Here is a 16,084-nt window from a genome sequence, read left to right on the forward strand (position 1 = left end):
GTTGGCTTCTTGTTGTTTGGCACTCAGTAACAGCTCCTGGCTCTGCTGGCAGTGGGGCAGCCACGGATCTCATGGCAGACCTCAAGCAGCAACAAGGGAGCCACCAGGAGCAAACAACATCCGTTAGGTTGTATCACCCAAACAGACCTCCCCCTAACCTTAATTTCTCCCTTACTAGGACACTAGGGAAACACAAGGGAGCATTCAGCCTCTGCCCACAGACCCTTTGTTTATCAATGTTGGATAAACACAGCAGAAAGGGTATTTTGCATTGCCCCTGTTCAATTTCTCTTCCCCAGCAAAGTTCTTTCCTTGGTGAACTCAGTTTGCTGCAGTGCCAGAAGGTGGGACAGCCAGGCTTGGGTGTCCATTTTTGGTCATGTTAGTGTCACAGACCCAGCTCTTGTACAATATATACATTCAGATTTAATTCATCTCTTTATTTTAGAGACATGCTTAACCAGTATTTTGCTTTCCCCTAAGCTTTCTCCAAGGAGAAACTGAATTGAACGTTTCAGGTATCTTAGAATGGGAATAAAGCTCAGATCCCCAAGGTAGCTGCCATCAAAGAAGCAAAACCAAAGCAAGGAAACAGCTGTGCTTTTGCACTTTGTTTTCTTTCTCCTACCTTCTTTTTACCTACCCTTGGGAGAAAAACAGAGAGTAACCTCTGCTGATGGCCTGGCTATGCTCTGCTCAGTTGGGGAAGGGCTTCATTTCAGGAACCTGCAGTTCCATGTGGCTCCAGGCACACCTTGAGGTCTCCCAGGTGCTTTCACACAGATTTATCACAGGGTTTTCCCCTCCTTATATCCTCAGAGTCAGCTTGAGAGCAGGATCCAGTAGAACCATAGAATATCCTGAGTTAGAAAGGACCCAGATGGGTCACTCCTGGCAGTAGAAGGGTTTTTTTGCTTGGAAAACCTGATGCATCCTCAGGAGGTTCTGAAAGTTTGCTGGGTGATGGAGGGCATCTCTGCTGATACAGCTCTCCATGAAAGGAGACACATCTTGGGGGTAGATGGTGGATTTGGCTTTCCTGGAAGGACACACTAAGATGGCACCTTGTCCTGCTCTGTTGGGCTTAGGGAATGGCTGCACTCTGTCACCTTCCTTCCTTGAGTTGGTGGAAATCAGCTGGAGAGCAGATCCAGGTCCTCCCATCCAACCAATATCATTTTTGCTGTGACAGGCAGCAAACAGCTAAAGCACAGTCAGTAGCCTGAAATAAGAGGCAGCAAAATGGGATTTCTCCACTGTGAGCAGAGACCACGCTCTAAGCAGGCTCTCTGACCTCACCATGCAGAAAAGGCTACAGGTGACCCATATTCAAAGAGCTGCAAAGCATCCTCCCATGGTTTCCTCCCATATGAACCCTCTGGTGGCCCATATCAGACATGAAGCAGAGCAGAGCTCCTCACAGAAGGTTTCATTAAGGCTGGAAAAGACCTCTGAGATCCCCAATCCCAATCCATCCACCATGCCCACTGACCGTGTCCCCCAGTGCCACATCTCCAAGGTCCTTTAACACCTCCAGGGATGGTGACTCCACCTGGGCAGCCTGTGCCAATATATGCATACATACCCTCAGCAGCCTCACTGCAGCCCCATTTGGCAATGTCCTGCTCAAGGGGAAGGTTGAAGCTGCCCCATGACACACTACAGCTGCACCATCTATGGTGACATCGGGTTCAGCTCCCCACTATAGAATCTGGCTGCAATTTCCCTCTGCCTGCTGCACTGATCCTTGACCATCATTGGCTTTTATTTCCAAGCAAGGCTCACCATCTCCCTTTTCCTCCCTTAGAAATGAAAGAGAAAATTTGGGTGCATACGATACGTAATTAATTGAAGGGCTCCAACTTACAAGACATTAGGAAAAAAACAGAAGTCAGTTCGGTTAAATTAAAAAATTAAACTGCAGCTGATGAGTTGAGACTGGCTTTCTGCAAGCTAAAATCTTTCCCAAATATTGGTTAATGCTTCAAGGGCTGCCTGACAGCCTCAAGGCCACTAGAATGTCTTCCCCAGGTAAAGCTAAGAGCACCCCTCAGATTTACAGAGCTTCCATTTCACCTCCACATGGTGACTTCCAGAAAACCAATGGTTGGCAAGGCTGCCCATGGCAGGGGGGTCGGAACTAGATGATCTTTAAGGTCTCTTACAACCAAAGCTATTCTATGAAATCACAGCAGGGGACTTTGGGAGCAAGGATTAGATGGATAACGTGGGTAGGGAGAACACTGCATGCAGAACTGCACATCTAGAGCAGGAAAGTAAACAGCAATAAAATATAAAACCACAAAGAAAACACTGATTTCCTCCTCCCTGTAGGATAGCAGAGTGGATTGCTGGCTGGGATGGCAAGGGGAGCTCCTGGGAAAGCTCATGCAGGGGACCATGAGCTCCACAACCAGCAGGTTCATGACCCAGACTGGGCAGATCTTTGCAAGCTGCATGCAGCATGCATCACTTGCATTTGAAATGTCAACTGGGAGCTCGAGAAGTGCTACTGAGTGCAAAAAAGGGATGAGCGTTGAGCAAAACTTGCTGCACATAATCATGAATGTTACCTCACACTGCAAAGGTCAGCCCAGGACAAGGAGAAAATGCCTCCCTGGCCCATGCTGGAGTCTGTATTCCCTACAGCAACCTAGGAATCTTCCAGGCTGCTTATTGCAGATGGACAACTTTGATTGGAAATGATCATTACTTTTCTCTCCTCACCAGCTGCCAAGAAAGCAGCAGAGGGGTGAACTTAGTGCTGTCTGTGAGCCAGCTGCATCAGGAGCTCATTGAGATGTGAACTTCTCTGTGCATCCCAAAGGGACTGGCGAGCTCGTAATGGAGTTCAGCGTATCCTGGATGGTGCTGATGGGGTCTGCCTCTGCTACCACATCCCAGGCTGCTGAGTAGTGCCATCTAGATCCTCAAGGGAGGAAATTCAAAGTTGAAGTCTGGTTGAAGAAAACCCATAGTTCTAACCATGTTTCTAGACATCAGCCACCTAGGTGTGCAATATTTCTGGTGCCCCTTCCTCCTACTGGAAATGAGCCCTGTCCTTCAGTGCTGCTTTGGGACATCCCATCCATCCCCATAAGCACAGCCAAGGGATGTTCCCACCAGGGAAGTGCTGCCACCAAGGAATCCCACCACTTTTCCTCATCCAATTTAACCAAGCAGCCCCACTGAGTTTGCCAGGCTCTATTTCATAGAATGGCTTGGGTTGGTAGGGACCATTCAGTTCCAACCGTTTGCCATGGGCTGTTTGCCCTCCACCAGATCAGGCCATCCATGGCCTTGGGCACTCACACTTCTCCGGGCAGCACTGTGGGTACCTGCAAGGCAGGTGGCTTTTCTCATCTTCTTACCACAGTTTGGGTGCACTGATCCAGGCTTGGCTTCAATTTAATGCCATTGCAAGGCACTTGGTAGATTGGGTAGATATAGTTATACTGCCATATCAAGATAACATCATGCAAACAATAGTCCCTCATATCTCACATGACTGATGACTCCTAGCAATCAGTCATACCTCACTTCCCCCCCGTCCCCTCCACAGCCAATTTGCCCCTTTTCACTCTAGGGATGTTGCTCTCATCTTTTGCCAGACCTGTACCAACCCTGTTCTTACATCTGGAGCACTTTGTTTAACAAAGCAAACAATAGTTTGCTCCTTCGTGCTGAAGTTGGAGGAAAGTGGGACCACAGTGCTCCTCAAGTTCCCTGTAAGGACACCAAAATCTGACACACAGACCCATTGCCAGGGGCTTGGAGGCATCACGCTACCCTTCTCCAGCCTACATGGTTCATATAGGTAATTTCCAAGGAGTGGAAGATGACTTTTCATGGGTCTTCCCATCCTTCTGCACATTCCTTCTCTTCTCCTTCTATAGTGCTTTAAGTCCACTTAATCTGGGAGAAGAAGCACACAGGAGTGATGGAATAGAGGACACCATGCTTCCTCCTGTGCCCACCCTGTTCTCCCACACTGCCCACAGATCCCATCCCAGGACTGGTGCTGGCTCAATCTCTCTCTCTGACCTCTGTGTGAGCCCATCTGTGTTCCCAGGAAAGCTTATTGTTAGAATCTGCACCCACCTATCTTAACCAAACAAACAGCAGCGGAAGGGACACCCTTCCCAAACCAAGACAATTTCATAACAGCTGTATTCTATTCATTGTGCAGCAGTGATTTTAATCTGCAGCACAGACCCAGAGAGAGCAGTGGTTCTTTCCCAACTCCCCTTGCCTATTGTAGGGAAATTTCCCCCTAAAATTATTTCTCCGTTCTTGCAGCCAGAGAGAGAAGACATCTCCAATATCAACCCTGCTCCATCATAACTGCCATCACAAGGGAGAAGTCCTCAAGCAGGGGGACAGCGTGGCCTTCAGGCAAAACAATTTCGTTAGGAGGTTGAAGGACACATCACTAAACATGAGAAAGCTGGAGCCAGCTCTCTTGCATCCCTGCCCTGGGCTAGACCAGCAGTTGGAGGCACAAGAGGACACGAAGATGCTTTAACTAGATGATCTTCAACCTTCCAACCAACCATTTTATGGTTCTATGCTGACTAAAGGATGGCTGGGTTGTATGGAACAGCTTAGAGGTGTTCAAGGCCAGGCTGGGTAGGACTTTGAGCAAACTGGTCTAGTGGGAGATGTCCCTGCCTACAGCAGGGGGTTGGAACTAGGTGATCCTAAAGGTCCTTCCAACCCAAACCATTCTATGATTCTATGACTTGGCTTTCTGCCTTCCTTCATCTCCTTCCCAAAAAACAAAGCAGAAGTCTTCCGTTCCTACCAAGGCACCTCCTCATAGCATCTGTAATCACTGATGCAGATGCACACTAGGAAGATGCATGTCATCCTGATGGTACATTCAGGATGGAATACACTGAATAGGGGCAGGTCACCTCTGACAGCACAAGGCATAAGGGAGGCACCATCACTTGTAATTCCCTCTTTGTGTTCTTCTTCGTGCCAACAGAGAGAAGGGATGTGTCTGCTGGTACAGGATGAACCTCAGCCCTTATCTCAAGAGGTTCCATGGGGAAATACAACAAAGTCCTCTATTGTTATGCAGGAAACACATCTTTCAATAGCTTTCGGCACCAAAGCTGTCTCTGGGACCTTCTCTGTCTGCTGCTGACATCCCCTCTGACCTCGAGGACGGCGCTTCCTCCCCATCTCTCCATGTTGCAGTGAAGTTTTGGAGCATCAGGAGGGCAGCAATGCCCAGCCCTGGGCTATGGAAGGCAGCATACACGAAGACTCTGGGCCCTACGATGGGTCAGGGCAGAAGCAGCTCCCAGGCTGACAAGATGAAGAGTTAAAGAAAAGCAAAAACTTCGGAAGAAAAATGGTCATGTAATAAATCAGAAATTAGAAGGCAGGAAGGTGTGCTATATAGAGGAATCAAAGTCCGGAACAGGATGTATATAAAGCAAATATTGAACTAACTTTGATAACACAGAAAAATAGGAGATTTTTGGTGGGGTTAACTGAAGGCTCAATTTTAACTATTATAAATTTCCTGTTTTACTCGTGTCGGGTGGTTTTACAGTGATCTATACAATACATTGTGTGCCTAATGATTTCCTAGCCATGAATGGGTCACTCAGATTTTACTTTCCATGCTCTTTTTTTTTTTTTTTTTTTTTCTGTCTGTCCTGAAGCAATAATGCTATTGAAATCCTCCAGGCCTTGCCCATTGGGTGTTTTCTTTCCTATCAAGACATCAAACTAGCAAGAAGGTTTATTTTAAGCAAATTCAATAGAAGGGATCACACAAGCACCTTGTTGGAGGCGTACAATGGGAGCCGAACCCAGGGCTATTCAATTAACAAGTGTTCCATTTTCATGCAATTCCTGTTGTGAATTCATTACTTTAATTAGGCTGGCAAATCGCAAAGCGAACGCGGCACCATTTGTCTGCAGACACGTAGGCTAAGAAATTCCACATCACAGAATCACAGAATTACCTGGATTGGAAGAGACCTCAAGGTTCATGAAGCTCCAACTAAATATTCAGAAAACTGATGGCAAAAGGAACAGAGTGAAACTTGTTCTCCATGAGCACTGCTGGCTCATCACAAGTCCAAACATATTACTTATGGCCAACATTTTCTGAAAGTTTCCAGCTAAATAATCTTGGGATAAGAAAAAGCTATCTTCCCTAACTTCTGCCCATGGGAAAATAATTCTATAGGATGGAGCATCCTAGGACTACCATTTCTTTTTCAAACCTAGTAAGATGATGATTGTTGAGCTTTAAGAATCGATCACAAACCGATTTCAGGTTAAATCTTAGTTCCACATGAGAAGCATCATAAGAATAATGGCACGGGGTGACATCAGTAAACCCACAAGCTGAGGCTGTAGATTCTCCTACTCAAGCATCCAAGGCATGGTGGAAACCTTCCTCGTTACTTGGTCAGCACTAAGATAACAGAATCATAGAATGGCTTGGGTTGGAAGGGACCCTAAGGATCATCAAGCTCCACAGGCAGGGCCCCTAACCTCCAGATCCGGTTTTAGACCAAGATCTAGCCCAAGGGTTTGACTTGAATGCATGCCCCCATTAAGAACAGGGCCACAACACTCTTGGGAAAGCTAACATGAGTGATATTCTGCAGTCTGTGCAGAAAAAGGCAGGGAAGGTGAGATTGTTCATTTGTCCCTGTTCATTGCAGAGGAGTTTGGACCAGATGACCTTTAAGGATCCCTTCCAACTCAAACGATTCTATGATTCTATGACTGCCCTCTCAATAGCAGCCTGATTTTAGACCAACAGAAGCCGAAGACGCAGTTTCAAGATCAGTTATGAACACAAGGAGCAGGATTTAGCTCCTGCATTTGGGTATGTGCAACTATCAACTTACAGTTAAGCAGAGCTGGTTGAAGGACTGAGACAGCAAGCGTGAAGCAAATTAACACCCCTCCTCCAACTCACCATTAGAAGTCCATGCAAGAAGGTCTAAAAGAGCAGCTTAAAAAAAACAAAACAAAACACAATTTTGTTAAATGTTCAGATTTTTGTTGAATATGAACTAGTCACCCTTCTGAGGTGGTAAAGTTAAGAGAAGTAATACATTTTTAAAGGAAACTTCAACGATCAGAAATCCAAGCCGAGGAAATAACGAGCATAATTGAAGGAGCCAACCAGACAGCAGATGGATACTGTTTATTGGTTCTTTCCATCACATCTGAGTTACAGGTGTAAAAGTCACACAAACTGCAGGTATAAACATGTAAAACAATACAAAAATAAATGGAAAGGTCATTTCATATTTACCGAATCAAGTCGTGTAATAAATACAATAGGCAAAAAAAAAAAAGCTTCACTCACACCATTCAGTTTAACTGAAGTTACAGTAGTGTTTGAAAGTACAAGTTTTTAACTTAACGTTGCAAATATTAAAGCATTGAGAACTAGTATCAAAGTGAATTTTGGCACGTTGTAAAGTGAGAAGTGTTACATCAGCGTCAGACTCGTGAAAAAACGAAGCAATTTCTCACTAGCTTTTTGAGGTACATTTTTAAACAATCTAAAATTAGATCAGCAATGTAGTTCTAACAACTCACAGTTCACAATTCACTATACTAGTTACAATTTTTCCCTTTTATGAATACCAACGTATTCCAGAGCTTAAATCTGTGCAAATTCCGAAAGGATTTCAATTAAAAAACAGTAATAATTAAAAAACAAAAACAAAAACAAGCAACTTAGTAGGGAACTTTTACATGCAACTTAAGTCCTGCCTGCAATCAGTCTCGTGAATTGCAAAGCATAACACCAGGCTAACAGCACATTGCATGGCTTCATATCAAACACTGCCCAAGTTGCAGACGTTCCTCTCCTAAGTTGGTCACATTTTTTTTTTTCTCCCTATAACTTCAGTAACTTCTGATCACACTCATTCTCCGTGAGGGGGAAGAAAAATACAAACAACACATCACCACCACGAGCTGCTAACATGAAGGTCAGCAAAGCATGTAAACCCCTTGAGGACTCTCAGCATTTCTTTCCCATCTCAGAAATGCCTGGACACAAAGTTACTGTTACCATATTGGGGGTTTTTTTGTGGGTTTTTTTTCCCTACCCCCCCAAAATACAGTAAAAGATAACGGAACAGTGTAATGGCACTTTTTCTGTATCCAAACATTTGTGGTTTAGAAATGGTGCTTTTTGTATTTTATTTTAGTTTTACAGTAGCTAAAAAGTTTCCAAAACTAGATCCTTAGGAGTAACTCCATCCTTACCCCGACTCCAAAAGAGTGAGGAAACTACATTTCCAGCTTATAAACATCTCTGATCAGAGTACAAAAGTTATGCTTTTCTAAAAAACAAAACAAGAAAGAAAAGTGCTGCTGCCTGTTACAAATAACCCCCAAATAATCAGCAACTGCTAGCAGCAGCATCAGGAGTTTACACCTTTGAGTCCTCAAAGAGCTTCCTTTTAAACAGTATTTGTGCTAATATTCTTCACTAGGTTAATTTTAAGTCCTTTCACCAAAACTGTTTTTCTTTTAAAAAACAAAGAGGTTGCAAGCAATGCAACCCATGATGTCCATTTATTTTAGGCTTTGGGCATAAATGGCATCGTCTGCAAGGCACTGCTCTGTTTTTCAAGGATACCTCTGTCACAGTTTCACTGTTTCAGTAATTTTTCAGTTTTGAAGTCACAGTTAAAAGCTAAAAGAAAAAAAATAATAATAATAATAAATTGAGGTAATCAAATCATTTCAATACCAAAATATCATCGTTGAAATAGTACCAGTATGGTGAAAGGTCTTCCTAATACACAGCTATCCTCACATGGCATGCAGTACGGTATATCTGTATACTAGGCCTTTGTTCTGAGCTCTTCTGATCTGGTTTTTGAAGAACACCTCCATGTGCACACGTTGCACACTTACTTTAGTCCACGGGGCATTGGGTTTGTGATGGAGAGCTCCAGGCCCATCAGCCCCATAGGAACCCTCGTGTTCAAGCGTTGCACAAACTGGGGCTCTTAAAAAAGAGTTCAGCAGAGCAAAGCAAGCTACAGCATCTTCATCTATGGTTCAATCAATTGCACTTAAACCTACACGGTCGCTGACTTACAGCCATTCAGCCACCGTTGTCTCTTCTGACGTCGCGCCGTCACTCCGCTATCCTAGATATATGGCTTTGCAGGTTAGATAACTGGTACTGAAAAGGAGCACGCTGGGTTTACGCTAAGTTGGCTGGCAAAGAATCCCACCTTACCAATTTCCCAATGCCCCTTTTATTGCAGTGTTAGCTCCAGAATTCTGTTCCCTCATAACCCTGGCCTGATACATCGCTTTGTGCTGCCAACTGCACTTAGTCTGTAAACACCCGCTGGCCCCCTACATCCACTGCTAGCTACATTTCTCTACCAGGCACTACAGTATATTAAGACTAAACCCATAGCCATGCATAGATAAACTCACGAGCCTTATCACGATGCTCTATACCTGTAGTAGGGTTACCCAGAAAGCCTAGATACACAACTATAGCTGGCTTTTACCGGCCTTAACAGGATACAAGTCGTTTATAAAGCCTCATGGTGTGCAAAGAAAAAGAATTCTTACGTTCAGACGACTTCTTAAATCTAGGAGGAAAGCTAGAACGAAACTTTATCAACATCTATATTCCAGTCTGCAGCACCTGGAATTCCACACCTGCACCATGGGACCATCACAGAGCAGGCATGGAGCCAGCTAGTAGCAACTCACACTGAAACCTCGCCAATGAAGTGTCTCAGGTTCTGATAGGCTTCTTGAAGTTTTGGCCGTGTCAGATTCCAAAGGTAAAAAAAAAAAAAAAAAATACATTTCTTAAGCCATATGCAGCCATAGATTTTAATGGCAAGAGATAAACCTCATTTTTTCTCCCACGGAAAGAAGCTGGGTTATATATAGGTATTTCTTGTAAGAGATCATTCAATTTCTTACCATATTATATACATCTGACCAAAGACAGAACTATTTCTAAGGACCTGGAATGTCTTCACTTGACTAAATTCTGAATGCACAGCATGCTAAGATAATCTGCTCATTCAATAAGCTTCAATAATGGTGTTCAAGTAGCTGCTAGGGTACCACATATTGATATTCCTTCAATGAGCTATGAGGCCTTGCTTCAAGTTGGACCAAATTCAGTTAAAGGACACATTGCCCAGGTTCCCATTACAGAACCCTTTGCTAACTGTAAATGTCTGCGTGCATCAGTTCAGCGTTACAGTGTGCAAAGCTTCCCAAATTCTTAATTCTTTCCTACTTCAAGTATGTCTTTTGATTTTTTTTATTTTTTTTTTTTTTTTTTTTTACCTTTGGAAACAAGAAGAGCAATTCTTTAGCTAAAGAATCCTGGCTTTTCATGCTCTCCTCCTTTTCTTGCTCTGCTTAGTCTTTGCTACTCAGGTAGGAATCGTTTAAGCAACAGCAAGTTGTACATTCTAGAAAACACAACATCAATTCCTAGAACAGCACTGGAAAGGAAGAGGTATCTCCACCTGTCTCTCCTTTCACCTTGAAATGTATAAACACCTTTTTTTTAAATAGTCAAAATTTTGTCTGCAGATTCAGACCGTGCAGAGGGCTTTGTGAGACACACTGTGCCCTTGGAAGCAGAGCAGAGGTTTGTGTGTCCCCCCATTTCTCGCTTTAGGAACACCCTCACAGCAGCAGGATTGGGAACTCCTCAGAGCTTTTGAAACGTTCCCCCATTTCTCGCTTTGGGAACATCCCCCAATCCCACATACTGAAGTGTACCACTGCTCTTCAGTGCTCATGGGCAACGTGGTTCAAGGGACATCCAAGAGATTAAAGCAGTTTGATTCTCTGCACGTTGGACCAATTCCATACTTACATTCTGACCTGCTAGGAAATACAGCTTTCCTTTTCTTTTTTCTTTTCTTTTCAAGACATTTCCACTACTAGCCAGAGACTCCAGGTGATGCTTTTTACAGTCTGGAATTAAGGTGAAGTGGAAGCAAACCTGACAGTACAAACAGCTAAGCAGTTACCATAGTAAAAATGCCAACCTTACAGGAATGATCTTAGTTTCAAAAGGAGTGCAGAAAACTGATATTTCACTTAATTTTCTAGTTAACCAGCAAGGACAACAGCATTTTTGGTTACTGACAATAAGTGGTCTAGAAGTCCACAGAATACACGTGCTTATGTCTTCTGCTCAAAGAGATCATGATACTCTTGCTCTTCTAGTTCTCTGTTGTACTTCTCTATCTCCCTGTTGGCTTCTTCCAAGTAATCATTCATGAATTGGTCCATTACTGATTTTGAAAAGCTAAGGAAAATAAGAACATTTGTGCAAACAGTGCTTGTTACAAAAGAACAGATTGGAAGGATCTGCCAGTTCAGGGACACTGACTGAAAATAAATCCAATGCAATACTTTCCAGGAGTCCCACAGTCAGACCCAACCACAGCTACTCTTCATTAATGCAGAATAAAGGAGCTTCCCATGAGAAAGAAAACATGACAGCAGAATTACAGCAGGTTTGCAAATGTTGATGGCTACTTTAATAAGTGAAAGTCAATAAAATCAGCCCAACGCAGACCTGCCAGAAGTGGCTGCACAAACATCATCTCCTCCCCAACACCAGGATCCTGGTGGTGTAAAGGCTGAGTGAAGAGTGGAACTGAAGTTCACTGTTATCTCATTTTCTGCCAGTGTTACGGAGCCAGGAATGGCCAGAAGTCTGCTGATAGAAAATGTAACCTTGTCCCATAGGAACACAGACATATCTGTTCTTAATCCCAAAGAGAAGCCACTCGTGTTTTTGTGACGTTTACCTAAGTTGAAGTGAATTTAAGACCACTGTAAGACTGATAAAACAAGTTTCAGTGATAAAAAAAAAAAAGGCAAAAAACAAAAAACCAAACAATAGAGATACAGAGAAACAAGAAGAATAGAAACACACTGGAAGATGAGTATTACTATGGAGTTTCTTGTCAGAGACAAGAATACAGTCAGGTTCAAATTAAAAAAAATAAAATAAAATCAATATGGTTCTAGAAAGAAAACGAGAGGACTCTGCTTTGGCTCTAGCTCTTTTTGTAACTGATACTAAACAATACCAGTAAGGACAGAGCATTTGCAAACAAACATATATCACAATTAGGTCGTACTGCTTGCTAAGCTGAAGTACTTTCAAAAAAGATTTTACTTGTTTAAACGAGTTTAAAAAGTGATTACAGAAAATGCATCTCTGCACGTGGGTCATGTGTCTCCTTTGCATCCAGAGAAGGCTCTGGGGAGACCTCATTGTGGCTTTCCAATGCTTGAAGGGAGCATATAAAAAGGAGGGGGAACAGCTGTTTATGAGGGTGGGTAGTGATAGGACAAGGGGGAATGGTTTTAAACTGAGACAGGGGAGGTTTAGGTTGGATATTAGGAGCAAGTTTTTCACACACAGGGTGGTGATGCACTGGAACAGATTGCCCAAGGAGGTTGTGGATGCCCCATCCCTGCAGGCATTCAAGGCCAGGCTGGACGTGGCTCTGGGCAGCCTGGGCTGCTGGTTGGTGACCCTGCACACAGCAGGGGGTTGGAACTGGATGAGCATTGTGGTCCTCTGCAACCCAGGCCCTCTGTGATTCTGTGATTCTACAATTTGAATTTCAGCTTTGCCACAAAGACAAAGGCAACAGCAAGAATGATACCACAGCAAAACAAACCAACCTGATCGCTTTTACTTTGGTGCAATAAAGTCCATTTGGAAATGTTACCAGTCATAGCCAAGAATTAAGCAACACTGCACAACTAATTGGTTTGAGAAACATTCTTTTGACAAGCTGTGGTCCACAGATTATCCATTGCACATGATCATGTGCAGCAATTTAGGGGATTGGTTTTTTTGGTTCTACTTTGCTTCCCAGATCATACCTCCAAAAAGAAGTGTTTTAAAAAGCTTTGAATGGCAAGTACCTGTAAACGAACTGGCTCTCCAATGGATCACCTGCTTTGGCAGCCTACAAGTCAGATCTGCAGTCTGTAGCCTTCCTAACCTAATGCTTCACCAAAAAATGCATTTTAAAGGATACATGGATGGTAATCCATTTTGTCACCAAAAAAGTTCACAAACTGAGTCCCATTGTAAAAATATCCAGCTGGAAGCGGATCCAAGTGGCGTTTCACCTAAATTAAGAAAGAATATACTGCATATTAAACACTTATACGTGAAAATTGCTTAGATACAGACCTAACAAGCTTAAACAGAGAGGAAAAATTCCTTCTTTAGCAGCCAGGCAAGGAGTTACAGCACCTGACTAAAAAGTAGCCCTCTGAGAAGTCAGTATGACAAATGATATTTACATAGACAAAGGGAATTCAGTACAGCAACACTCATCACAGCCATGCCAAACTTGCAGTACTCCAACTCCAGAGATAGCACATCCCAAAGTTAGTTGGAAAAGGCAGGATAAGGCTTTTGGGATCCTAATTTGGACGTGATAATCTGTACAATACAGTGCAGGAAGAAAAGAAGGGTAAAGCAGACCATTACATCCTACACTCTCCCCCACTTTTCAGGGCTTACTGAGATAAATGCCTACACAACACCAAGATTTCTCTCTCAATTCCCTCCTATACAGCCTCATCTATGTTTTGAGTATATAAAGAGACAGTAAATGCTATAATTTAGTGTTCAGCACACTTGTTAGGGCAGACATGGGAGGTGCTCTATCCTACAAATGGATACTTGAGAAAATCATCCAGAAGGATCTGCTATTAATTGCTTCTACTTACATGAATGTTTTTTATTTCCTGAAGGGTTAGCATTCCTCTGGTTTTCAGGGCTTTCCTCTGAGGTTTCTGTATAAAGAATTAGACCCCAGTTATATACCTTCTGTACAACAACATGACATTACAGTTCAGTCACATTAGAGAAACAGCAAAGTACTTCCTTGAAAATGCAGATTAACTAATTCACACTTGAGATATGCAATTCATTTTAAGTTCCAAGCTTTAAGAAGATTAAAATAGTATTTCAGAGTGCTCTCTTAAGTGGAAAAAAAAAAAAATCTGTCTCCACATATTACCTGTGTGATATATGCAGAGCACGAGATATCATTACAGAAAATGCATACCTAATGCATACCTCCTTGAAGTAACCTGCAGGAAACTTATTTCCCTTCCCACACAGTGTTCTTGAGATACTATGCAAATCCTAACCCATTAAAAGAAGTAATTATGAGCATCTTTAATTAAGATGTTCCAAAATGGCATCATAAAAGGGCAGAATTGGAACTACAGATTCAGGATCCAGTTCAAGTACTAAAATAAACTATCTGTTTGGTGCAACAGGTTCCCAAGACCTTCACCTTCAGTCTGACAAAACCACTGTATTATTTGGCTTTGTAGGAGAAAACTTCTCATCCCACCCTCCTGGACAGGCTGTGCCTGTGTCTGAGAAGTTAGAAAGAAACCACTGCTGCAAAATGTGCTTCCAAAGCTTCTTATGGCACATACTCCATTCCCTACCTGTGTTGTGTATGTACACTAACCATGCTGGATCACAAGCAATCTTGCATAGCTGTACACTTAGATATAACTAGACCCTCTGTTTCAGTGTGTTACTGCCAAGATTTAAGGAATCAAAACATGTTTTCAGCATCATTCAGCTACTCCAAGATTTATTTCATACTACATTTTAGCTTTGGGCAATCACATCTCAGCTTAATCATCTCGTGTTTGTTCTGGACATACTCCATTTACTCAAGTGTTCAAAAGCAGATCAATCCATGAATATGCTATAGCAGTTATTAAAACAACAAGCATTTGCAAACTGTTAGTCCTCTGTTTGAAATACAACTTATACTCTGGAATGCTAATACCTTGGCAGAAGAGAAAGGAGATTAACGAAAAGGTTTCATCAAGACACTCGGATTTCACCTCTCATTGTTTAGAAATACCAAACAGGTCACGCTGAACAGAAGAAAACATGCCCACGAACCTGTTTTGCAGTTTCTCTGAGCCAGTCTTTTATATCCTCTTCCTTAAGGGAGCAGCCAATGAACACAAGGAAGTACTCCTGTTGACCGCTGCAATCTCTGCTATCATTTCTTGAATCAGGAGGAGTTGGCCCCTCCTGAACAGGCACAAGGCTTAGCGAGTTGGATGATGTGTTGTGACAAACCTCAATCACTTTGTCAGAATCTAACGAGGAGAAGACAGAAGAAAAAAAAAAAGTGCCTTGATGACTCGCTCATCTAATTTAACACCAACGCATTGGTGTGTTTCCAAATACAACCACATGCAATACAACCCTAAAACACTGCAGAAGTAATATCTCAGCCTTACCTGAAAACTTAACTTTGCCCATGATGTGATATATGTTTCCAGAAAAGGGACTTGGCTTGAGCAGTGACTTCATTGCTGTTAGAAATGGAGGACAATCACGTTATGTCACTTATCGCCCTTCTCCTTGGTGCAGCTTCTCATCGGTCCTATGCTACAGGTTTCTAATCCACATCCTAATGCTTCAGGGGGAAAAGCTGCAGTGTCCCCCAGAGCTCCCACTACAGAACATTTCTACACGTTCAACTCTCCTCTATGGGGTAGGTGGGAAATAATGTGTTCAAGCACAGTGAACGCTTACAGTGCGTGTGGAAAGTAAAGTGGTGCTCCTTAACACTGTTTTGCTATGGAAAGAAGGAAGGGCATGGTTATACATCTGGTCTAGGAGCCTAACATGCAGCTGAGCCTATTTTCTAGTAACTACAAATAATTGTTGGGCACAAATAGTAGGAATTGATGCTTTCTTACAAACTGCATTTCCATACTAATAAATGAATGTGAATTTAAAATAAAAAGCGAAACACACGAAGATAACTGTCTCAGCCTTTGGGCATTACATCTTTATCTGAACAAAATCATGGGTCAGTCTTCCAGGGCAGATGCTAAAGGTCATTTACTGTACTTCAAGGAAGGAAAGCTGCATATTCAATTAAAAGTTTGCTTCAGCAGTAATTAAAGGACAGTGCTACGTCAGTGTCTTCCTTTCCTCCTATTCCTCAGCCTTTTAAACTTGGATTTAAATCAAGTCAGTCAA

At 42.8% G+C, this 16,084-nt stretch overlaps 1 protein-coding gene across 3 annotated transcripts in view; it reads right to left on the bottom strand.

Moving 5' to 3' along the window:
* Nucleotides 1-7,171: 7,171 nt before the first annotated feature.
* Nucleotides 7,172-16,084, bottom strand: part of DNAAF9 (dynein axonemal assembly factor 9) — a 67,798-nt gene continuing 58,885 nt past the window's right edge. For all 3 annotated transcript variants that reach the window (XM_085223752.1, XM_085223751.1, XM_085223753.1), the window contains exons 33-37: nt 15,334-15,408; nt 14,987-15,189; nt 13,780-13,845; nt 13,077-13,170; nt 7,172-11,303 (exon numbers count right to left, since the gene is read on the bottom strand). In XM_085223752.1, the coding sequence (XP_085079878.1) occupies nt 11,191-11,303; nt 13,077-13,170; nt 13,780-13,845; nt 14,987-15,189; nt 15,334-15,408 (551 nt within the window). In that variant the 3' untranslated portion in view covers nt 7,172-11,190. The remainder of the gene's footprint in view (nt 11,304-13,076; nt 13,171-13,779; nt 13,846-14,986; nt 15,190-15,333; nt 15,409-16,084) is intronic.

Source organism: Meleagris gallopavo, chromosome 4 (genome assembly GCF_905368555.1).
Source record: "Meleagris gallopavo chromosome 4, MGAL_WU_HG_1.1, whole genome shotgun sequence".
In the NCBI taxonomy this organism is placed as follows: domain Eukaryota; kingdom Metazoa; phylum Chordata; class Aves; order Galliformes; family Phasianidae; genus Meleagris; species Meleagris gallopavo.